This window comes from Pimephales promelas, chromosome 22, assembly GCF_988280905.1.
Source record: "Pimephales promelas chromosome 22, fPimPro1.hap1.1, whole genome shotgun sequence".
In the NCBI taxonomy this organism is placed as follows: domain Eukaryota; kingdom Metazoa; phylum Chordata; class Actinopteri; order Cypriniformes; family Leuciscidae; genus Pimephales; species Pimephales promelas.
Genome location: NC_142790.1, coordinates 6,760,085 through 6,785,561, shown reverse-complemented (window position 1 = coordinate 6,785,561; position 25,477 = coordinate 6,760,085). Strand labels below are relative to the sequence as shown.

At 37.8% G+C, this 25,477-nt stretch overlaps 2 protein-coding genes across 18 annotated transcripts in view; one reads left to right on the top strand and one right to left on the bottom strand.

The window, feature by feature from the left end:
• Positions 1-1,719, bottom strand: part of abi1a (abl interactor 1a) — a 74,930-nt gene extending 73,211 nt beyond the window's left edge. For 3 of the 12 annotated variants that reach the window (XM_039666477.2, XM_039666489.2, XM_039666478.2), the window contains exon 1: positions 1,511-1,710. In XM_039666477.2, coding sequence (XP_039522411.1) covers positions 1,511-1,627 — 117 coding nt within the window. In that variant the 5' untranslated portion in view covers positions 1,628-1,710. Of the gene's footprint in view, positions 1-1,510 lie in introns of all 12 variants that reach the window. The other 9 variants (XM_039666483.2, XM_039666491.2, XM_039666484.2 and 6 more) reach the window with 5 other exon arrangements.
• Positions 1,720-3,096: 1,377 nt separating this feature from the next.
• Positions 3,097-24,513, top strand: acbd5a (acyl-CoA binding domain containing 5a). 6 transcript variants are annotated; one of them, XM_089125496.1, is made up of 13 exons: positions 3,097-3,211; positions 3,538-3,655; positions 4,379-4,499; positions 10,280-10,352; positions 10,453-10,570; positions 12,444-12,653; positions 15,128-15,340; positions 15,443-15,528; positions 15,896-16,112; positions 21,094-21,293; positions 21,384-21,443; positions 21,732-21,841; positions 23,159-24,513. In XM_089125496.1, the coding sequence occupies exons 2-13, from the start codon at positions 3,568-3,570 to the stop codon at positions 23,169-23,171; spliced, it is 1,509 nt and encodes a 502-aa protein (XP_088981622.1). In that variant the 5' UTR covers positions 3,097-3,211; positions 3,538-3,567; the 3' UTR covers positions 23,172-24,513. The 6 variants fall into 6 exon arrangements, with proteins under 6 accessions (XP_088981622.1, XP_039522434.2, XP_088981624.1 ...); XM_039666500.2 differs by having other exon boundaries at positions 3,159-3,258; XM_089125498.1 differs by having other exon boundaries at positions 3,171-3,273; positions 15,128-15,319.
• Positions 24,514-25,477: the final 964 nt, after the last annotated feature.

Below are 25,477 nucleotides of genomic sequence, written 5' to 3'. Positions count from 1 at the left end.
CTACAATTAAACCTTGATAAACAGCTTTATTACGCCGCTTTGGTGCAGTAGATACTTCTTAGATACTTCGAACAGGTGTTTGTGTATCTCGAGAGAAATATTGGTTTGAGAGAAAGGGGTTAAACATGACACTGTTTGCAAACATCTGACGCAAATGATTACAGAGTGTCACTTATTTAAAATGTTCTTTACAGGCTGTAAATCAAGAGTGCGCTGAACTCTCTTGACTGAGGAGGATCATTAAACACCATTGAACTCTTCGAAAAATTCCAGTCATACTGATAAACGCTCAATAAACAAATCATTTGCCCGATCATAAATACATAATTCCTTCTCTTTTTGAGTTAAGCTTTTTCACTCGTTTATGCAGTTTTACTTGCATAAAAAACTCATTTATTTAAATAAAAAATATGATATATGAGTTTAATAAAATAATGTAAGTAGTATGAACAAAATAAATTATGTACTGGTATACTAAATGTTTAAAGGAATTAAATAAATATAACTTGTTTTGTTATATAAATGTAATAAAATAAAATAAGCTGGTCAAAAAAAAATATCTGCCAGACCTTTTTGATTGTTTTTCCTCCATTCATTTAACAAAATCTATTAAAACATAAATCTTTCTTAGTTTAATACAATAATTATTCTAATAAAATAGTTACATTAAAGAGCATTATGTATACTAATATATATTCAAAGTAAATATATACACATAAACATACTTTTATTATGTAAATGCAGTAGAAATAAATAATATAAACTTAATAAAAGACCAAATGTTATAATTAATTACAACAATAAACAATAAAATACAATATTTTTATATATCAGATTAATGATTACCAAGATAAAAAACCCTTTATTAAAATACTAACAGTTGGATGATGTTAAATGATAAATTATATTTTTAGCAGTTCTCTGTCCAATCAGTTTTATGTCTCAAATGCGATTTGATTTTAGAGTAACTTAAGCAATATGATTTTAGAGTTTAACCAGAAAAAAATCACTTCCTCACTTTGAGGAAACAGATTTGATGAGATACGAGAAACAATGATCTATAAAACATGACTATAGTTCGTCTGTGTGATATCTCATGTTCCCATTTGACATGATAAGTTTATGAAAACACAATGAGTTGAACAGGTTTCATATCGTCAAACCAGTCAGAAATGTGTCGTTCTAAAGACAAGACAAATCTCACATCCTCTTTGAAGTTTGAGACAATTCTGATGATTATAAGCAAACTTCATGTGTCCAAGTTAAACAGTATCTAACGTTAGACACACCCTCAATGTAAACGACACAAACCCCGTACACGATTACAAATCCGATCTACAAACCACTTAAATAAGATCAAGCTTTTTAAAAGATCGCCCTTCATGTGCTCTAATGTTTTCCCACAAACGGTTCGTCCCTGCTTTTCCATTTTACAACCAGATTTCCTGTCCGATCCCCACAGCAGTGTTGGAGATCAGCGAGTAAAACAGAGAAACACGCGCGCGCTTACCTGAACATAATTATTCTCACAGTAGTCCGCGACCCTCGTGAGGTTCTGGTAACTCTCTACGAGAGCTCGTTTACCGGCTGGAATTTCTTCCTCTAGTAACATCTGCAGCTCTGCCATCTTACATGTCTCCACAGAGCTTCCTACTCGTCTCTGGGATTTGATTGAGAGCTCAAGCTCAGCCCTGGTGAAGTCGGAGTCGTTCTTTTGATTCGAATCTCTCATTGAATCGGTTCGCAAAACAAGATTCATATGCATAATTCGCATGACTGAATCAGTAAGAATCTGAATCTCGAGTCAACGACTCAAACCATTGAACCGAGACATGCGCGACTCGTAATGAGCTTTGGAGTGAACCGATTAGAAGGCAGGAGGAATATTACAAAAAAACACACATGTATGAAATATGTTGACGACTTGATTATACGACACATTTATCAACACGCATACGAAAATTAGGTGGTTAACTTGCAAAAAAAACATGAGAAATGGTGATTGTATGGCCAAATGTAATCCGAACCAGCCTACATTTAGGTTCATAATTGTTGCAAATGGGATAAATGAAATTACAATATACAAACCTATAGGCTAGCCTAACTTAATAAAGAAAAAAATACCAATAAACAGACACATGTGCTCAATGAGCATTTGAAATATATATTTTTAATTATGCAGAAATAACAAATACAAATCAAGACATATACAATACAACAAAACAGAGGGATACATTCCATAAACTTAAATAACATTAAACAAGCTTAAATGATCGACAATATTGCAGAGTCTTACAAGCAGTAGAGTTTTTAGAGTTCTTCAATAAATTTAAATACATATCAATATCTTTCTTAAAGAAAAAAGAAGGAGTTTTCTTTGAAAATTTACACTTGTGAATAAAAAATTTGGCAAGAAAAAGTAGCAAATTAAGGACAAATTTAGAATGAAAGGGGTTTCATAGAGTAACCAAAAAACATATTTTTTTTGGTTTACATAGAAGTCTAAAGAAAGATACCTTTTAATAAAATTTGAAAAATCAATCCAAAAGATTTTGCAATACATACATTCCCAAAACAAATGAATAATCGTTTCATCAAACTGATGACAAAAGGAGCACAAGGGGGATCCCAGGGACACGTGGTGACGTAACTACGTATTGACGCAAAAGAATCAGTGATTTTTTTTTTATTTATTTAAACGGTTCGTTGCAAAGATCAATTCAAAAGAGCCGATTCTATGAAATGAGTCCGATTCCCCCTGGCCTCGCTTTCGTCCTACAGCGTCACCTATCAACACAGCTGATAACAGTGTTGCTAAGCGAATGGAACGATGGGATTTGTAGTGTTACAATTCATTTAGTAACGAAGGACGGAGCGCTTGATGTGTTTCATTAAGTGCTACAGTGTTGGTCTTCACGTCGATTTGCGCATAGAATTATTAAACGAATTTGTTTCTTTAGAGATATGCGTCAAAATATTGCTAGGCAGTTTTAAAGTTCGTTACTAGTTACGGTTTTTATGTCACAAACCCCCTTGAGTAAGCTTACCTCGATGAACTACATTACCCAGAATGTTACGCGTGTAGGTTAAAAACTATGGTATTTGTAGGATTTAAATGCCGTTGTTGCAAAACCATCGGCAGTTTCGTTCTCTAAAGAAACTACAATTCCCTTTAAACACCTGAGGAAGGCTTCCGTATGTCGACTGACAGGTTCGTATTCATGAGGTCGTAGTCCTACAGTACCAACAGCACAGCAGGTAGAGCAGCAAATGGTAAAGTATCAAATGCTAGTGCTTCGTCGCTTCAATCATTTCTAATGCAGGTTGATTTAGAAATATCTCATTAAATAGTATTTGGTGCACTTTCAGTCATGTCTTGCTTGTCCTTCAGGATTTGTCGAGACATAATGGGTTGTTTTTGGCTTTGTTTACTTCTTTTGAAATGATAAATAGTCGTATGAACTTGTAATGAGCAGCTTAGATTTACTGTGATAAATGCATTTCCTAAATATTTTAATATGTTATGTAACTTTTTAGGTTTGATCCAGATCTTGCTGTAGCGGTTAGATGGCCATGATGGAGGGGGACAACAAACCAGTCTACGAGCAGAGGTTCAATGCTGCTGTCAAAGTGATCCAAAGTTTACCTTCAAACGGTGAGTGGTTCGGTCTGTCATTCAGGTAGTGTATTGTGTGTTATTGCAGCAGTGCACGCGACCCCTCACCTACTTTCATTTGCTCGCCGCAGTTTTAATCAAATTACAATGATGTCGGGCTTCTATGGTCAACGCGATTAGCCTACATTCAGCTGGGTTTGTGCCACTAGCCCTGATCACAGTCAAGGTGTGCTGATTGGTGATGTGTTACCATATGACAACATGCTAAAGACATGCTTATTGTATTTCTTTGTAGAGGGATAGTCTACCCAAACAAATATACTGTTTGTTTATGTATTTATTTTGTGAAACACGAGATATTTTAAGAGTCGATAGTGCCTTCTTTAAAAAGACATGAGGATGGCATTTTTTCCTTTTATGTGAATTCACATTAAATTGGAATAAATTCATGGTTCAGAATGGATCATAACATTATAATAAATATATAGTACTCAACATTTGAAGTGGTCAGTGGATCAAAAAATGTTCATCAAAGTTGTCCTAAGACAAGAACGGGTTTTGTTCAAAATGCATGTATAACTTTGATGAAGAGTTTTAATCTGCTTCAAATGTTAACTACTATATAGAGTAAAGTTGATCTTATTTTATAATGTTTAAAATAGTATGTATTGTATATATAAATAATGTTTTTTATATATATATGTGTGTATATATTTCTTGACAAATCTCTAATATTGCAGTATTTTTTTGTTTTTCAATCAGGTTCATTTCAGCCTTCCAATGACATGATGCTGAAATTTTATAGCTACTACAAGCAAGCAACACAAGGCCCCTGCAACATCCCCCGTCCAGGATTCTGGGACCCCGTTGGCAAAGCCAAATGGTATTGAACCATTTCAATACAGAACCATTTCTGCTGAATGTTGATATTCAGACTCATCTCATGAAATGGCATATGTATGACACACCAATTTGTATTTCCATTTTTTGCGTGCTATCAACACGCATAATCGCTTTTCAGCGTGTTTATGAACGCCGTTGACTTAACGTTACATTCCTGTTTATATAAATATAGGACCTACCCCAACGCCAGTCCTAAACCTACCCGTCACTGGGGTTAATAACATGTATGAGTCTTCCCCTACCATCCTAGGAAAAAAAAAATATCGGATGTAGATCCACATTTTACTTTGTTCTGCTCAGACATTTAACGGCGTGTACATACACGCGGAATCACTCGGACGTTTAACGCTGTAGACAGAGAATGTCTAATTGAAGAGAATTGGCACTGGCTGGTTACTTTTTTTGTCAAGTAATTTGAAAGTTGCATTCAAAAGGGAGGGCTTAGATAATACACTCAGCTGAAAATTGCATTAAGTTCTAAAAATCCATTCAAAAATGTGATGACGTCACACAATAGCAGAATGCTAGCGTTTTCCGGCCAACAACAGCCTAACCTGTAAGAAATCAAAAGGACATAAGTACTCGTTCATTCGACTTTTGGCCTATAATCTATATTGAACTTGCGGAATCAACAATAAAATCTATGTTAATTTAACGACAAGCAGGTGAAAGAGACACATTTAGCCGTTTAGCCCCATAGGCTACGTTCACACTGCAGGCTGAAACGACCTAATTCTGATTTTTATGCCACTATGCGACCTGTATCTGATTTTTTCATGACAGTCTGAACGACACAGATCCGATCTTTTCAAATGCGACCCAGGCCACTTGGGTATGTGGTCCAAATCCGATATGTATGCGATCTTTTGAAATGCGACTTCAATCTGAACAGCCAGGTCACATATACCGACCTGCACGTCATTGCAGGCACCTGTAGCTAGCCAATACACGCTAACTCCAATGCGTTTCTGCACTGTTATGGGCCGCTGCAGACGTGTCTCTTCCCCAGTGTTGTGCCTGAACGTGTTCAATGAACGATGAATGCGTTCATATTTTGGGCGAACGTGAGAGTTCACGTTCGCCCAAAATAAACGTACTGTATTACTGCCTGATGAACATTACTGTGAACACGTTCATTCTGGTGTCTGTGAACGTGCGCTCTCTGTCAGTTTAACTTTGTACAGTAGGGTGCCAGATTTCTATAGAGCCTTCCAGGCGAAAACCTGGCTAAAACATCTAAACATGCCTTAAAATGTAGCGAAAAAACACCCAATCTGGCAACACCAGCCACCAGTGTCGCACTGCGGCCACCGGCGACCAAGCAAGGAGCGCGGAGGGAGGACGCGTACTATCAATTAAACGGGTTTTATGACGAGGTCGGTGAGGATCGGAAAAATCGTACATTTATGTGCAAACTTTGCCCGTCGATAAAATAATTGTTGTCTGTCTTTGAATATGGGCTGTGGCAATAATAATAATAAAACAAAAGCTCGCAACATATGAAAAAAAAAGAACTATTCCGCAAACAACAAGTGACGTCGTTGACCGTTGATTACTCTTCTGCGCATGTGGGTCACTTCTGGGTCATTTCACGTTCACACAGGAGATCACAAAAGGTCGCATTTAATTGGAAATGTGAATGGCCTTGCAAAAAAAACAATTTTTTTTAAAAATCGGAATTGAGCATTAAGCCCTGCAGTGTGAACGTAGCCATAGACTCCCATTCATTCTGCACTCACCCGTGATCTCCTCCAGTGGAATTCTAATGGAACTGCAACCAAGATGATACACAATGGGGCTAATAGGAAGTGCCAAGGCTCTCTGTTAGACGGGCTCTGGCGTAGACATTCACGCTAAAGATGACGGTTCGTTTTGGCGTGGACATACAGGTGGATAGCTCAAAATGCGTATAACACGCCAGTTGACTTGAAAGTGGCGTGTATGTTTACGCAAAATCATGATGCCATGTTGCCATATAGAAATGTTTAGTTATGAATGTTTATAGTTTTTTAAAGGTTTACATTTTTAATCACTGTTAAATATGGGTTATTTTGCCCTTTTAAAAAGTCTTGATTTTGAAAGACTTGACTTTTTCACATATTTTACATTTTTGAAGTTCCACTTGGTGCAACTATTAATGCTAAAATAACATATTTCAGTTTCATATTTTTTTTTTCAGTTCTACAATAATCTGCCATGTGTCTTTAAAAAGAGACACAAGGCAGTCTGTGCTCCAAAGCAGTGTTGTAGTACTCGAGACTCGGACTCGTCTCGAGACCATATTTTAATGGTCTTGGTCTTGTCATGGACTCGTGTCCATTTGGACTCGGAATTGACTCGTACTCGAACATTTTTTTTTTAGGACTCGGAATTATTCCCGAGTCCACTCGAGTTCAATTCAAAATATTTTTCATGATTATTAATGTATGTTAATAAAATATTTCTTTAAATTGATTGGCACGCCCAGTGATTGGTGATTTTATAGTGCGTAACTGCGCATGACAAATTGTAATAAAATTACTTTTAACACCACCTATGTGGCCTTTTTACCCTAAACTGATCATATTTTTTAAACTCTAAGTAAATTCAGTAAAAAAAAAAAAAAGGATTTCTCTAAGTAAATAAAAGTAAATTAGGTAATCAACCCTTACTGGTCTCGGACTCGACCGTCTCTGGTCTCGGACTCGACTCGGACTCGACTCTCTATGGACTCGGTCTTGACTCAGACTCGACTCTCTCTGGTCTCGGTGTCGACTCGGACTCGAGTGAGGTGGTCTCGACTACAACACTGCTCCAAACTATTCAAGATGTTTAACAACTAAAGTTGGAGATGTTATTTTGGGGTCTATGCCAGATTGCCAGTGTGAGTCTACATAATTTAGACCAGTGTCAGTGACCTACTGAAAATGAACTGTTGGTCTGTTTAAAGTTCAGTGAAATAACAGATTATTATCAGTAACATCTGATTACTATATCAGTAACTTTTTGAAATCCGCTCTGCAAGTTCCGTATTTGTACTTCTGTAAAAACGTATTTTAAAGTCCCTGTAAAGTCAAAATTAAGTATGTGTTCTGAGTTTGTCACACCACAGAAAAATGTGTTATTAGCCACCCAGCCAAATTTGAATGATAAAAAAAGCCAGCAAGTACATAAAATAAGCTTTCAAAATCTTGAAAAAATGAGCAGTTATCTCTGTTCTCAAACGCTGGGGGGCGTGTTCGCTGGCTGCGCTGAAACCACGCCCATTCGCGGGAAAGCTGTCGACGGTGATATTAGGGCCGTTTCTCAATATGCCTTCTTGTCTGTACTTGTGTTCTTGTGGACTTGTAAAACGTCATCAGTCGCGGCCCAAGTACTGTCCCAATACACAGTTTGTATTTAGGCAAGAACGGTTAAAAATCCCGGATGTGTTCTTGACACTCCCATTTTACCGAGGATGCATCAGTTGGTAACTTGTGTGAACTTGACGGCAGAAATATCCCATAATTCATTTTGGCATTCGCGGAAGGAGCAGGAAGCAGAGAGAGGCAGGTCAAAAGTTACCTGAATATTACCGAATATTACCGGCGTTTTTACCCGCCGTTGGCTAGTGATGTACACAAACAAACAACAGAACCAGAATTAAAATGAGACAGGTGTTGCTTTATTGTTATGAATATACATTACATTGTAGTGTATGTAGAGTAATCCCTTAGGCTTGGGGGATAAAGCCTGGCTGTAATAATTCTCGTTATGTTTGGGCACTGCAGACGCCCAAACATAACGTGCAGGGGTACTATTGCGCAATACCAGCAAGAACACATCGTCTCAAACTGTCAGCAGCGTTCTGTGTTCGTCACCTCGTGAGTTCGTTCTTCCAAGAACAACTAGCAAGAGCTTTCTTCCCAAGAACACAAGTCCGTTCTTTGCGTTCTTCGTTTTAAGGAAACGGCCTAGGTGAAACTGCTTTCGCGACGGGAGGATGAACACTGAGGCGGGAGATAGTCGTTTCGGCCCCGTTCACCAGCAGCATCGGATTATCAGTGAATCCCAGTTGTCTCTGAGGAAAGTTTATAAAACTATCCAGTGTAAAATGATCACTACAGAGGCGGGTGTTGGCGGTGATCCTCAGCTCTTCATCAAGGTTGGCTCTCTAAAAACCTCTTCTTGATGTGATCGTTTTTAGGGAATTTAAATGAAGATACCGATCTGTTTTGTACACGATCGCATCCAGGTAGCCTATGCATGTTCGTGTCAAAGGCATAGCTAGGTAGCAAACTGTAGGCTCAGCTGTACTGACAGTCACTCGCGATTGAGCGGTGAATGCGAATGTGCTCGGGGAGTGTTATTGTGTGTTAGGGGAGAGATCAGACTCTGCGTCATCAAATAGGGGCGTGTCCAGGAGCTCATGGGCTCCAGTGCGTCATCGAGCCCTGTTTTAGCCCCGCCCAAACAATCCGTAAAATTGCAATGGTGAAAAACTGTTTAACGGTCTAAAGGCCATTGCACACCGAGTCCGAAATTCGCATCCGAAATTTTCGCACGTTAAAAAAAAAATTCGACCTCACGTTATGTCAGTCACGCTTGCACACCGCCTCCGAAACTTTCGTCCGTCATAAAATTAATCGGATCGGGTTCGATTTTCTGCGTTTTTCGCATCCAGAGCCAGCATTTTGAGAGGTCTTTTGACAATTCAGGGCCGGGGGGAGCTCATCCTCATTGCACAAATGCGCCGTGCTTTCAGTTTCGGTTTTCAATTCGATCAAGTGTTTATGTTCTCTTCTCTATATTGGATTATGAAATTAATAAACCTCCCCTTTCAATCAGATTGAAATTTAGGATCGAATAAGGTGTGATTGAGCAGCCTATTCGATAACTAATGTATTATTTGGGCACAATACACAATAACAGCCTAGCTGTTCTGTCTGCCCAGCGCTTCCAACGGGCCGCGCGCGGGTGTGTGTTTGTCCGTGTGTTTGTCCGTGTGTGTGTCCATACCTGGTCCATTTCAGACACACTGCCAGTCTCCGTTCAGAATCGATTGGTTCACGGAAATTGGTGGTCTTGTTTTTAATATGTGGCTCCAGAATCGCTAGCAAAGCATCGAACTGTCCCACTGACATTCTGAGGTAAATTTTGAATCGCTCAGGATAAATTCGCAACTCCTTGATAAGGAACTCTCCTTCCTCTCGGCGCAATTTCAGGATTGGATGGACGTAATATTTTCTCTTTCTTCCCTTTTCAATAAGAGAGAGGGCAAAAATCATCCTCACTGCTTGACGAATCCATTTGGTATTTTTGCGTTTTTTCCCGCAAAGGTTTAAGAAATACGCAACGGACTCGGTGTGCAAGGTTTCTGTGCGTGACGAATTTTTAAGCTGACGAACACGAAAATACGCATACGAATATTTCGTGCTCGGTGTGCAATGGCCTTAACTCCACATTTCAGTACTTCACAGTTCACAGTCTTTGTAATATGTTTTAGCAATACATATGTAATATTTATAATGTGTTTAGAACTTTTTTTGTAAAATTGCCTTTACAGGGACTTTAAAATCATTGTCGAAAATCTTTAATGTCACATGGTTTAGGAAATCAGTTTTTGCCACGCGTACCATTTTATTATGTTTCATGCTGTTTTCTTCCTCCATCTTTTATACATTCGTCCTGAGAGTTGCTTTAAAATTTGCAAACTCTTGATATGGTTGTGCGTGAGATGACAACATCAGTGTTGACATGGAGCTTATTTGTGAAGTGACCCTTCATGGTGCTTGTGTTTAGGGATGCGTGGAATTCTCTTGGAGAAATGGCAAAAGAGGAAGCGATGGCAGCCTATGTGGATGACTTGAAACTGGTATTATGTGTTGGATTCTTTAGCAGTGTTTGAGAATGTAGTATGTAACGTAATTGTTTGTGTTTCAGCTTTGTTGTTTGGTTTTATATGTGCTGAACAGATTCTGGAAAGTATGCCGGTAACAAATGAGGTAGAGGAGCTTCTGCTGATCATTGGACCATTCTACGAGCTCGTTGATGAAAAGAGGAAGATATCGCAAGTGTCAGATTTAAGCTCAGGTAAACTGACCACCAATAGTGCCCTCTCGGGTCTCGCACAAATTGTATTTTGGCCAAAAATCAAATGGAAAAAATGCTTCTTTTTTTTACCTTTTTTTAGATTTCTTTTATAGTTTTTTTATTTTATTGGTAAGAACTACACTCACCTAAAGGATTATTAGGAACACCATACTAATACTGTGTTTGACCCCCTTTCGCCTTCAGAACTGCCTTAATTCTATGTGGCATTGATTCAACAAGGTGCTGAAATGTTGGCCCATATTGATAGGATAGCATCTTGCAGTTGATGGAGATTTGTGGGATGCACATCCAGGGAACGAAGCTCCCGTTCCACCACATCCCAAAGATGCTCTATTGGGTTGAGATCTGGTGACTGTGGGGGCCATTTTAGTACAGTGAACTCATTGTCATGTTCAAGAAACCAATTTGAAATGATTCAAGCTTTGTGACATGGTGTATTATCCTTCTGGAAGTAGCCATCAGAGGATGGGGACATGGTGGTCATAAAGGGATGGACATGGTCAGAAACAATGCTCAGGTAGGCCGTGGCATTTAAACGATGCCCAGTTGGCATTAAGGGGCTTAAAGTGTGCCAAGAAAACATCCCCCACACCATTACACCACCACCACCAGCCTGCACAGTGGTAACAAGGCATGATGGATCCATGTTCTCATTCTGTTTACGCCAAATTCTGACTCTACCATCTGAATGTCTCAACAGAAATCGAGATTCATCAGACTAGGCAACATATTTCCAGTCTTCAACTGTCCATTTTTGGTGAGCTCTTGCTAATTGTAGTCTCTTTTTCCTATTTGTAGTGGAGATGAGTGGTACCCGGTGGGGTCTTCTGCTGTTGTAGCCCATCCGCCTCAAGGTTGTGCGTGTTGTGGCTTCACAAATGCTTTGCTGCATACCTCGGTTGTAACGAGTGGTTATTTCAGTCAAAGTTGCTCTTCTATCAGCTTGAATCAGTCGGCCCATTCCCCTCTGACCTCTAGCATCAACAAGGCATTTTGGCCCACAGGACTGCCGCATACTGGATGTTTTTCCCTTTTCACACCATTCTTTGTAAACCCTAGAAATGGTTATGCGTGAAAATCCCAGTAACTGAGCAGATTGTGAAATAATCAGACCGGCCCGTGTGGCACCAACAACCATGCCACGCTAAAAATAGCTTAAATCTCCTTTCTTTCCCATTCTGACATTCGGTTTGGAGTTCAGGAGATTGTCTTGACCAGGACCACACCCCTAAATGCATTGAAGCAACTGCCATGTGATTGCTTGATTAGATAATTGCATTAATGAGAAATTGAACAGGTGTTCCTAATAATCCTTTAGGTGAATGTATAATAATCATTTTATAATTTAAAGTAAAAATTCAGCTTTGCATTACAGGCATAAATCACATTTTAATTATATTATTTTAGAAAGCAATTATTTAAAATTATTATAATGTTTTAAAATATTATATTACTATTTTTTTTACTGCATTACAGACTTATTCATAAAAAAAAAATCGACCCAAAATATTAGGAACGGTGGTATTTATGTAAACATATAAAACATCTTGTTTACATTAATTAACTAATTACCGCTTTGTTTCATGCTCAGCCCGCTTGGAAAGATTTGCTAGGCAACTTGAAGGCAAGTGATTATCAGTGTGTTCTCCCAGTGGGCTGTACCCTTAGTTAGTAGTGCTATAGTCCAGGTGTTTCCTTTGACACCTCAGTTGTTCCCTCACTGCTATTATTAGTGTAGATTGCAGGTTTGTAGACAGTCCGGATAGAACAGACCTTTCAGAAAGTGTGCCTATCGAGTTTCAGAACATATCCTCAAAGCACCATCTTACAAATGTATTGATGTTCCAACCAGGCTTTGGGAACCTGCTAACATCACCACCCAAAAGTGTCACAAAAAGCATCATCAGGACGATGGAGATGAACGGCAGCCTGGACAGTTACTCCGTCAAAACACCAATAATGCCAAAGACTAAATTAATAGAGCTGGAAGATGAAGTAAATGATAATGAGGAGGAAGAAGAGGAGAAAGATGATGAAGAGGAGGTTAAAGAGGTGAAAAAAGGTAAACATCATCGTTACCACTGTTCTTAACTTAATATTAGGGCTGTGTTGAAAAAAATCGATTCACCAATTCTGAATCGATTTTCATATTAATTTCTAAAAGATCGATCCGTAACTCAGGGGATGGATTTGTCTCCCAAAAAGTCATCAGTAATTCCAGCTTCACTTCCATACTCACTTGCATACGTTTGCAAAAATGATGAGGATGCGAATTAAAATGAATTTTCGCAATGATTTTATGACGAATCTCTTCATCCAACATCTCATCTACAACATACGACAAACTAAATAAAAACGATTAGGTTGATCAAATACTTATTCCAATGTTTCTCTATCGGGCTTGAAACCGTAAAACCTACGCCATCGTAACTGTTTGTATCACTGTGTATACAAGTGCTGAGGAAGCCTCTGTGATAATAGGCGTTTTGTTTCTGGCATGCACTGTATGCAGTAGACCAATTAGAAGAGTAGGATGGCAGAAATGTGAGATTTAGAGAGACCGAATCCTTTATCGAACCGTTTAAGGCCCTGTTTACACCTCGTATTAAGATGTGTTTTGATTGATCGGATCCCAAAATACAGGTGTAAACAGGGTCTAAACTGTCTTTTTTTTAAGCTCGTCCACTTTCAAACACTTCCAGTGGTAGTTGAAAACACGTTCGACCGGATTGCTTTTGTAAATGCTCATGTGGTCGAATGTGTTCGAACAGCCACAAAAGACCTTCTACTCTCCGCCTACTGACCTAATGCACAAACATTATGAAAGTCACATAAGACAGACAAGATTGAAACTATGTTCAAAACTTGCTCATAAACTTGTTCAAATGTACATTGCGTGAGCTTATTTTGTCAATTAGATCGAAAGATCTGAAAAAGCCCATACATTTACCCAGTCATAGACCCTTCCCTCAAAGAAATGCAGGACAGAAGTGTTTGAAAGTGGACAAAAGGCACCAGGGCCCGTATTCATAAAGAATCTTAATGCATAGAGAGAGTAGCTCCTGACAAAATTCTAAGAAAATTCGTAGAAATGTGGGCGTTTACTCTTAAAATTAAAGAAAAAATCCTAGTAAAGAAAAAAGTAATTCAGAGAGTATCCTAACCCTTAAAAGAGGTCTTAAGGTCAAAGTTGTAAGGAGGACGGATGAGGACTTTTAAGAGGCTTAAGAGTTTCTTTGAGTTAATAAGACGCTATAGATTGAAACCTGGCCCAAATTTTCCTTTAAAGGTATACTCCACTTTTTTTGGAAATAGGCTCATTTTACCACTCTCCTAGAGTTAAAAAGTTGAGTTTTACCGTTTTCAAATCCATTCAACCGATTTTTTTTGATATTTAGAGGAATATCAGTAACCAGACAGTTTCTGGTCCCATTGACTTCCATAGTAGGAAAAAAATATACTATGGAAGTCAATGAGACCAGAAACTGATATTCTTCAAAATATCAGAAAATCGGCTGAATACATTCGAAAACGGTAACTCTGGGGGAGTGGTAAAGTGAGCCTATTTCCAAAAAAGGTGGAGTATCCCTTTAAGGATGGCCTCAAAGTTTATCCACTAACAGTAAACACTGTTCCTCTGTCCAGTCGGGCTTTTTTGTCCTTCTTGGTTTTGATTCCATGTTTGTTACATTAAAACCAACATTCAAACCACCACTTAAATACACAGCAATCAGTGTAATTGGAAAGAGTGGAACCCTTTTTATCATTCTAAGCCAATCAAATACTTTAGGAAATTTATATTTATATACACGTATATAATGGGTGCGTGTGTGTGTGTGTAGAATGGTAAAATAGGAAAAATGATGCATGTAATTTCAAAGTGAAGGCTTAGAATAGACCCTATAATTAAAATCACTCTTTTTTTTCCCTTCTTGGACAACCAACCAATCACAGTCTTCAAAAGATTTGGTCATACATAGCAACGGGGTCAGCCCCGCCAACTCACTAAGATGGAAATTTTTGTCTTTTCATCACTCAGAGTTGCTCTCAGATCGGTCCGGAATCGCTCTTAAGCTAAGACTCCTACGTAAAAGTTTTTAAGCTAAATTAAGAGTTTTCTGAGAGGATTCTCAGAACGAGGCCCAGGTGTAAACGAGAATGTCTTCCTCGTCTACTTGTGATCCGATCGGCCAAAACGCAGGTGTAAACAGGGCTTCAGATACTGTGTGAAAAGATGCTGCAATGTACTGTACATTATGAGAATTTAAATGCATTTAACCCTATTGAAGGAGACCTCCAGAACAAAATTAAGAACCTTTAAAATAGCATAATTGGGGCACTTTAAAAGTTGAATAGTCTTGAAGAGTCGTACATTAAAGGAGGGAGTCGGGACTGGAGACTGTTTCTTGATGCTATTTTGTAGTGGGTCAGTTCACAACAACTTAGATGCCGTAAAAATAGAGCGTATAGCATTGTGAGCTCTAAATCTCTTCATAATACATGCAATAATCATGCTTTCTCTACAACTTTTTTTAGCCTCACAACCGAAGAAAAGGGCTTCTACAGGGAGACTTAAAGGACCGGTATCTAACGGCAATATCAGTCAACATAAAGTCCTTACCAATGGAACACACGGGTCAATGTCTGATCTAAACAGGCAAGATTCAGAAGAAGACTCTGAAAGCATTAACCATGCCGGAGACATCGTAGAGCTCAGACACATTAAAAGTGAGGAGAAGGACTTTGAAGGTAATCATTTACCGATACAGCTAAGACTTTAAAAGTAAGATCTTGAACACAATATCAGTAGTTATCTGAACTTAAAGACTCAATGTCTTGCATATGAAACAGAAGATGTGTCCAGTTCTCACCATGTGGCCAGTGATTCAGACAGCGAGGTGTACTGTGACTCTGTCGACCAGTTTGGCGGAGACGAAGTAAGCAGATTTCAGTTTACACTTACATTATGTCCCAACCATCATTTACTTGATGTTAAGAATTTAAGATCCGTGTTGCGGTCACATTAGTGAAATGTTGGCAAAATGTTGAGGACAAAGGTTAGGCATTATCTATTGTCAATAGTGTGGCAATGTTTCAAACCAAGCAGTTTCTGTTGGCCAGAATATGTTACGAAATAGGTCTTGGGAAATCTTTCACCCTCAAGAGAAGTGGATTCCTATTGCAATGACTGGATTTCGCCTGTGCAAATTTGCCCAACAAACATTAATGTGACCGCACCATGATTGTTTGCCTGATTTCTAGCAAAATGTCAGCAATGCATGTGGCTTTGCTTCTTGACACCAGGGATCTGAGACACACATCAACCACTCACTGGACGTGGCCGAGGAGAGCCACAGCAGGCTGTCCTCCACAGAGGAGGTCCGATCACAGGAGGAAGTGCTGGGACAAGAGGAAGGTGCACAGCATGGAGGAGAAGATGGACGGGGCAGCGAAGGAGCTTCTCAGAGACAGGGACTTCCTGCGAATAGAAGTAACAGTTCTGTGGTCAAGAGGGGAAGAGGTAAAACCTAGCAGCCCAAAACACTAGCGATCATATAAGCATATAACCTTGCCAGCTTGCTTTTATTGTCCACTCACAGCAATTTTTTTCAAAAAAAGTTTGAAAAACCTTTGCAGCGTTATACTGTTGGCAAACATCCCGCTACCGCGCACGCCGCTAAGAGCTGATGACAAAATTGACGACACTTTATGCATACGCTAGCAAACTTGGTATACTTAGCCGTAGTGGACAATTTACACAAATCAAGTACTTGAGTAAAAGTACAGATACTCTATTAAAATATTACTCCAGGAAAAGTATTAAATACCTTTTCATTTCTTTAGATTTGGAAGGAGACATAGCAAGGTATTAGAAAATGAGGAAAAACAAAATGTGTGTTGACAGAGCATATAAAAACAGAAATCACATAGGGATAAATGCATAAAAAGAACATTATGCCAACAGTAAAAGGAAGATGCATGGGCATTCATTTGCATTATTTTATAGTTAAGGTTTGTTTTTTTAACCTAAAACCTACCCTGTTGAGATGGTGATGTGGACATGTATTACAGCTAGGGGTGTAACGATACCCTCATGTCACGATTCGATACATATCACGATACTGTACTCACAATACGCTATTATTGTGATACTCCAAGACATATGGTAAAAGGTTAACCAAAAACTTGGACTTGGTGCTTGTAACCCAAAACAATGGTGACACCAAAATCACAATATTCATGATTCCGAAGCTGAAAATACAGGATAATTTTCGACGAATATGCATGCACTCTGTCACTGACTATTTTAAATAAATGTCAGGTAATATAAGACATTTGGCATTATCAGGACCCACAAATATTCCCCCATTGCATTATATTACATTATAATCAACATTATATATAGTAGTTTAATGTACTACTGATACGAAAACTCTGAATTTTTTCTCACATTGTATTTTTATTTTGGGGGAACTATCCACGATACATAGTCACTATCCACGATACGGGTTGCTGAATTTTTGTATTGCGATATACAGTATTGTTACACCCCTAATTACAGCAGATTTTATTCACAAACTAAATATGATTTTCATTTATTGCACTCCAAGGATCTCCCGGTTCTTGGCTAATTTTCAGCCAGACTTGTGAATTCAGTTAACTGGAGACTCTGAGTGGATTTTTAATAGGCCCATTGAAAACAATCCGCTCATTCACGAATCAGACTCCGCTGTCTTGGAGCATGTGACGATTTATTCAGTTTAAAGGGATAGTTCACTTTGAAATTAATTTTTGATATGTTTTATCTTACCTCAAGGGCATCCAAGATGTAGGTGTCTTTGTTTCCACAGTATTTTCAATTTTGACATTTTTCAGTCAAACCGTTGTTGTCAGTCATACACTGGAGGCTAAGGGGGTCCACCAAAGAGCATGCACAGAGAAGTCAAAATTAAACATGATTTAATGACTCGCAAATGTAAGTACACGTTGATGGCCTAAGACACGAAACGAGCGGTTTTTGTGAGAAAACGAACAGTAATTATATTGTTTTTACCTCGTGTAATCACAGTGACGTCCAAGTGATCTAAATCAGTTGTGCAATGTCCAACTGAACCGAACTGAATCAGTTCAATGTTACGCCGGAAGTGATCGCTTGCGTGTGACGTCACTCGATATTTACATGGACATTTTTTGAAGTTTTACCTTTTACTAAACATATTTAGATATACCGAAATCGTCTTCCATTGCGGTTTCCCGTATATCTAAATATGTTTAGAAAAAGGTAAAACTTCCAAAATCTCTGTATAAACAAAGAGTGACGTAGGCGCGCAAGCGATCACTTCCGGCGCATGCGCAGACCGAAGCGCCCGTGCCGTCAGATCATTTTGTCATGGCTATGATTACAAGAGGTAAAAACAATATAAATACTGTTCAATTTCTCACACAAACTGCTCGTTTCGTTAGCCTGGTTCTACCAGACTCTCGTACATACATTTCATTTGTACAGAGAGTCTGGCCTCCCTCAATTGAGAAACGTTTCCTTCCTTGTAGGCGGGTTCACTATTAAAGTTCAAATCTATTGGATCTGCCCAGAGTCACTCACGATCTGCCATAGCCAATCGCTAATGTGTGGTCGTGAGTGACGTATGTCATGCGCCGAAACGGCTGGAAACCATAGACAGTAAAAGAAACAACAAGTCCGAACTCCGAATGATCAGAGGATTAAATTTACAATAGGATTTCAGTCAACGAGAGCTGCAGGTTTTGTTAATCTAGGAACAATAATTAATTCGAAATGTATATTTGACATGAAGGACAGTGATTATTCAGTCAATGCTGTAAGTTACAGTGAATGATCAGTCTGTCTGCAGATGTGTAATAAACAACAATTTTTCATATTACGTATTTTTGTTTCTTAATTACCTTAATTATGGTCTTCAAAGTATGTGTTTGTACATTTTTATATGGCATTTAGTTGTTTTTTTATTAAAACAAATTAACCATTGACATCTAAAACTGAAAATCAAATATAGTCTCCAAAGTATGGGTTTTCAAATTTTTATTTATGACAATTTTTTTTTTTTAAATTACAACCAATTTGTATGATTTACAACATGTAAAACTGACACACCAACCTCCTGCACGAGTGCACAAAGGGGCTCAAAATGTTCATCACAAGAATCAGTAAATTTACTGTTGGGAATCTGAGCGACTGACATGACTCCTGAGCGGATCTTCAACAATAGTTTAGCAGCCAGGACTCGGGGCTTCCGAACACCGCGAACACCAGGCTAAAGTCCAAAATGTCACGGTGTGCACGAGCTGCCCAGCACAAACTTCCAACCTTTCTGCCTCCTTTACTTGGTCCTCCGTTGTGCAACAAGAGGTGAGACGACAACAATCCGGCTTTAAATTCTGTATATTCGGCAGTTTCTTTTCCAACAACGGACCGAATAGCTTTTCTCACGTCTTTCTCCGCTGCCATTACTGCACTCAAACTGACGCACTACATCAACATCATCGTTCTCAGCCACTCCCTCTATTCGCTGATTGGTCCTACAAAAAATTGATTTCTGGAAACCTAAGGATATGGAGCGATCCCAGACGCAGTACTGAAGTAAAATGAAATTGAGCGGAAGTGCGTAGGCGGGCGCAGCCAGGCTATCGTTTCGTGTCTTAGGCCATCAATGTGTACTTACATTTACGAGTCATTAAATCATGTTTAATTTTGACTTCTCTGTGCATGCTCTTTGGTGGACCCCCTTAGCCTCCAGTGTATGACTGATAGACAACAACGGTTTGACTGAAAAATATCAAAATTGAAAATACTGTGGAAACAAAGACACCTACATCTTGGATGCCCTTGAGGTAAGCTAAAACATATCAAAAATTAATTTCAAAGTGAACTATCCCTTTAAAGTAATGAGGAACGAGATGTGTTTTAGGAATTTGAGTAAAAAGTACAATATTAGGCTTTAAAATGTAGTAAAGTAAGTAAACATTTTTGAGTATTTTTATTTTAAGTACTGTAACAAAGAAAAAATACTTTGCTACTGTCCACCGCCGGGCTTTAGGATGGTGCATTACAACAGCAAAATCAATGAACGAACTGGTGTGATGTCATTTCAAACAAAATCCGGCCAAACCGTATCAGGGTTTCGCTTCAGGATTTGAAACAGCTCTTCAAAGCAAACTTCAGAGCAAGAAAAGTTTGTTCTGGCTGTTAAAGGCCTTTGAACTACCATTGGTCTCTGATGATCATATGGGTAGATGTGGCGCTGAGGCTCCGCCTTCTTTGACGTGGTTCATTTCTTCTGGTTGCCAGCAGCCATGTCACCCTGTAGCCCAAGACTGGTTGCACACTGAAGCTAAGCAGGACTGAGCCTGGTTAGTACCTGGATGGGAGACCTTCTTACCCCTTTTCCACAAAAAAAAAAAAAAAAAGAACTGGTTCGGAACTGGTGCTGGTTCAAAGTTGGTTCGGAGTTGGTTCAACTTGCGAACCGCTTCAGAACCTATTTGTTTTTCCACTGACTAGAGCACCCAGGGAATGATGTCGTTACGTCACTGTGTAAGTCGCCATACGTCTTAGCTAGAAACGCTTGCAAGTACAACATTACTTTGGGAGTACCAAGAAGGGTTTAAAAAGAATTGAAATATGCAAGTCTTTAAATCTTTTCTGATAAGTTATGTACCCGTCTTGTCTTTTTTTCTTTCCATTTATTTGTTCTATATTGTGACTGTTTTCGTCTTTGCTTATAATGTCTTCAATAAAAAAAAAAAATACAAAAATAGAAACGCTTGCGTTAACTTCTAGCATAATAATTACAAAGGCGGACTCCATCATGTTTCTGCAAATGTTTCTCCTGGCTTTGCAATCCTGTATTACAGTCAGAAAAGATGTTTAGAACACATCTAAACCCGCCCCAGCCCCCGACGTAAGCATAACGGGGTAAAAGAACGGTTCTAGTCCAGCAAAGAGTTGGTGCCGCTTTGGAACCAGTTCTCCTGGCCGAGAACCGGTTCTTTGGCTGTCGAAACACAAAGAACTGGTTCGCGTGCAGGCACCGGCTCCGAACCGGCTCTCAAAATGCTTTGGTGGAAAAGGGGCTTCTGAGAAAGCCAGGTTGCTGCTGGAAGAGGTGTTAGTGAGGCCAGCAGGGGGCGCTCACCCTGTGGTCTGTGTGGGTCCTAATGCCCCAGTATTGTAATAGGGACGTTATAGTGTATTCTTTTTACCACCACGGGAACCTTCCCGTGAGTATATCAGGGTCTTTACGAGCACCCACGAGTATTCGGTTAAAATAGTCAGCTTGGAATGAAATATGTTAAACTTTTCCTGACAAAGAAGACTTCTGCATTGAGTGCACATATGATGCCTTAAAATGCTTCCTAGGTAGGCAGTTCACTAGGGTTTGGAACAGAGCTGAAGTCCTCAAGTGAACCCTTTTTCTTTAATCTGTTAATGATCTACAGAATGCTGTTTGTCTCGTGTGTATCAGGGTCCAGGTCACCTGCCTTTGGCTCCGGGCCTGCAGGATCACAGCAGGGCAGTGGGGGAGATGGGGAACGCTGGGGGACGGGCGGACCTGTGATGGAGAACCTCAACCAACAGATCATCTGTGCTCTGGCCAGACTGCAGGAAGACATGCAGAGCGTGTTAGAGAGACTGCACACGCTAGAAGCTCTGACAGCCGTACAGGTTACAAACCCTCACCTTTATCAGATCAAGATAGAGAACAGATTCAATCTGAAATTTAACATTATTCATTTGTCATGTGCCACTTCTCAGGCCCGATCCTTAGCGCTGCCGTCAGACTACCTGTCACCGCCTGTAAATAAAACTAAGAAGGTAGAGTCATTGCAATAAACTGATTGATGGGATGTTTTTAAGAGTTTTAAGACTAAATAGGAGAGCATTCCTGTAGCTCAAACTGCTAGCAACACCAATTCTCAGTGTATGCTTGAACTGATAAAATGTCGAGTGCACAGTTGTAAATGTTATTTTGTACCCTAGTCATAAGAAGGAAAGTTACTTATGTCCAAGATCTTTTTATTTCATTGCCATAGAAGAACGAGTGCTGAAATAATATTTGAACTTTGTTATTATTATAACGTTTTTGCTGTTTACACTTTACAGAAGCCATCCTGGTGGCCTTTTGATGTGTCTCCTGGAACTGTGGCCTTCGCCGTCATCTGGCCATTTGTGGTGCAGTGGCTCATCCGTCTGTATCTGCAGCGCAGGAGAAGGTACGCACTGTCATGTTAGCTGTGTAACACAATACTGTTAGTTTTATTTTTGCATTTGTACACTACTGTTTAAAAAAAAAAGAAGAAATTAATACTTTTATTCAGCAAGGATGTATTAAATTTATTAAAATTGATAATATAATAGAAATTAGGGCTGTGCAAAAATTAATTGCGATTAATCGCATCCAAAATAAAAGTCTGTGTTTACATAAAATATTTGTGTGTGCTGTATATAATTATTTATATTATATACACAAACACATGCATGTATATATTTAAGAAAATGTGTTATTCATATATAAAATATTTATATAATATAGATTATGTATTTATATATATTTACACAATTTAAGCGCAAATAATTCTTAAATATATACATGCATGCATAGGTATTTATATATACAAAATAATTATATACAGCACACACAAATATATTATGTAAACACAGACTTTTATTTTGGATGCGATTAATCGCAATTAATTTTTGCACAGCCCTAACAGAAATATATATATTTTTCAAATAAATGCCGTTCGAATCAAAGAAATACCCCACCTTACAATTTCCACAAATATATTTACTTGGCACAACTGTTTTCAACATTAACTCTTTCCCTGCCTTTGCCCGGGAATCCATGTTTCCACTGTTCACTGAAAGAGTGATATACAGAATTCAAAACACTGACAAAAAAGGAGCAGAAACAAGTAATAAGAGCATTTCTTATGTATGTTGTTTTTTTTGTTTTTTTTTATTAAACTTACCCCCCATTCAAGTGTTGATAAAAAATAATGTATGCTAGAATAAAATCATTTTATTTAGAAGCTAGAATAAAAGTGAATCACAGGAATAAATTTGACTTTTGAATAAATATATTCACATAAAAAACAGTTATTTAAAATTCCAATTATATTGCAAAATTATATTAAAAATCTTACGATAACGATAATCTTGCGAAAAAAAATAAAAAACGATAATGAATGCTATGCAAGTATAATAGCAAATTCTAATAGATGCCACATTTTCAAAATATCCGGGTTAAATAAAATAAGACCAAGTTGGAGAAATCAGCATGTAAAAACAAGTATGTCTAAAGTTGGCATGAAACAGAAGTTGCGATAGTCTTTTCTTCTCAAACAAGAACAAATGTTGGGCGGGACTTGATTTTGTCCATAAGGGGAGTGGATTTGGATGGTTGTGGTTTGCCATTGGTGAATCTCATGTGAGTGACAGGTTGTCCCGCCCTCATGCCAGTAAACATCATCATAGAAGAGATAATTTTGATTTCATGGTGATTTTAAGATTGTATGATGTTGTTGCAGAAGAATCAACTGAAAGGAATGAACTGATGGTTGGATCAGAGGAGAGGTGTGTTGCGTTTAGGAGGAGGAGGGCGTTTCTCTGCCTGTCCCGTGATCTCTAACTCCTGCTTTTGCACTATGATGACGACAACTCTTGAGAATCAGTGAACGGAAAGACTGAGTGAATGTACAGCATTACAGATTATCAACTTTTTTTTGTAACTTTTTTTTTTTTAGTGTAAAATTGACAGTGTGAAATCTCTGATTTGGGTAATTAAAAGTAGTAATTATCTTTCATAGTAGTTATGAAAACCCAGTTAATAAAAATGCATTATTATAACTTATGTCACTTATATATAATTCAGTGTTCTGTGCTCATATAGCTGCTAACTGTCATTAATACTGTAGCAAAGATTAAGATGCACTGATGAACCAGAAACCGGCCCACATCAAGGGCTGCGAATAGCAAATTTGTTAGAGGTACTAAGAGTAACATTTTTAATATCTAGTCTTGACATTTGCTCAAGTGATCTGTGGTGCTTATCAAAGCCATAATGCACAAAATCATGCGTATTTTAAGGGTCAGAAGGCAATAAAGAGATTTATGTTCTTCATCATCATGATTCCTAAACGATCTGGCCTATCAGACACCTTTAAAAGTGTGTAGACGCTGAACCACACATAATACAAAAATCGGCGCATCACTGCATTAGATACAGAATATTAAAGCAAGTATCATTTATTTTAAATGGAGATAACAAGCACACTTTAAGAACTTTTTGCCCCCAAAAAAGTCTAATTTCAAATAACACACACATTTGTCAACATGGCTGCGTCGTTACAGATGTTAATTTGTGGCTGTGGTGAATTATTTGAACGTTACTACAAGGTCCGTGTGCATGAGAAATCCTAAACCTGTGTCAATGTTTGCAGGGTTGAGATTGCCCAGTTGAAATTTAAAGCACTTTAGATGAATAAAGATAGTGACCAATGCAAGGCTGAAATCTAATGAATAATTTATGTAGGCTGTTTTTTTTTTTTGTTTTGTTTGTTTTTTTACTGAGACATACAAGTGTTTCATTGTAGTTTGTGTAAATGAGTCAATAATTCCTTTAATAATTGTATATTAGAAATGCGCTAAAATGTATACACGAAGAGTTCTATTTTAATTGTACTATACTATAATGTAGCATTTGCATATATTATTCATGTCTGTACTACTTTGAATCATCTGTAGAGCAGGAGGTTCTTGATTTGATGCTTTTGTTCTGACGAAACATCGTTCCTATTAAAACAGTAGATATATGACAAGCGCATGTTTCACCACTCACAATATGTTAGACTTAAGCATTATTAAAAGCTTTTGAAAAACTGAATGGTTTTTATTTCCATCTTGCTTTGTATTTAATGTTATATTTATTTGCATTATCAGATGTATGTATTTATTTTTTATTTGTTGTATTTTATATAATCTTTAAAAAAATTCCTTGTAATGTACCTTGTAATACACACCAAACTTGGTAGAATGGTTATAAATTCATCTGGAAACATCTGTATTGATGACACAAAAATAAGTGAATTCTACATAAATTTTACATAAAATAATCAAATGATTTTCCATTTTAGTCTAGAAAGATAAAACTATTTAAATTTTAACTAGTTGTTTAATGATTTATATACTGTTTATTTTATTCAGAGTCCCAAACATGACTTACAAAAGAATTTATTACATTTATGACCACGTTGTACACGTTTGTTATTTTAATTTAATTAACCCTCTGGTGTTCAGTCATTTTTTAATGAAAACGTTTTTTTTTTTTTAAATGGTACAAAACATGGTAAAGGTTTTGGCACTTGCTATGTGAAAAAAAAAAATCATGGACAAGGTTAAATGGTCCTGAAAAAATATTCACATTAGAAACGAATGGTAAGTAAAATTCATTCATTGGAAAGGTTTGGTACTGCCCAAACAAAATATTACTGAAAGCTTTTTTTTTTATATACAACCTCAAATTTGGAACTTTTAGATTCATGGCGTTGATTTATTTCACATCAAATTTAAAAATAGTCTTTTTATGCATTTTTCACAATTAACAAAATTCTATAACTTGTTTTAGATTTATTTAATTTATTTTTACACCTTTTTTACACTTTTACAATAATTGCAAAGTGTCTTCTTTAAAAAGAGACCAAACTTAAATCTTTGGTTCAAAGTATTCGAGATTTACAGCAGATTAAGATGCTCAAAACAGCATAACTATTCCATAAATATAACCCTTTCTAGATTGATGGCAGCAAGATTTGCTTCTCTAAAGATCATTTTTGATTGACTTCCATAGT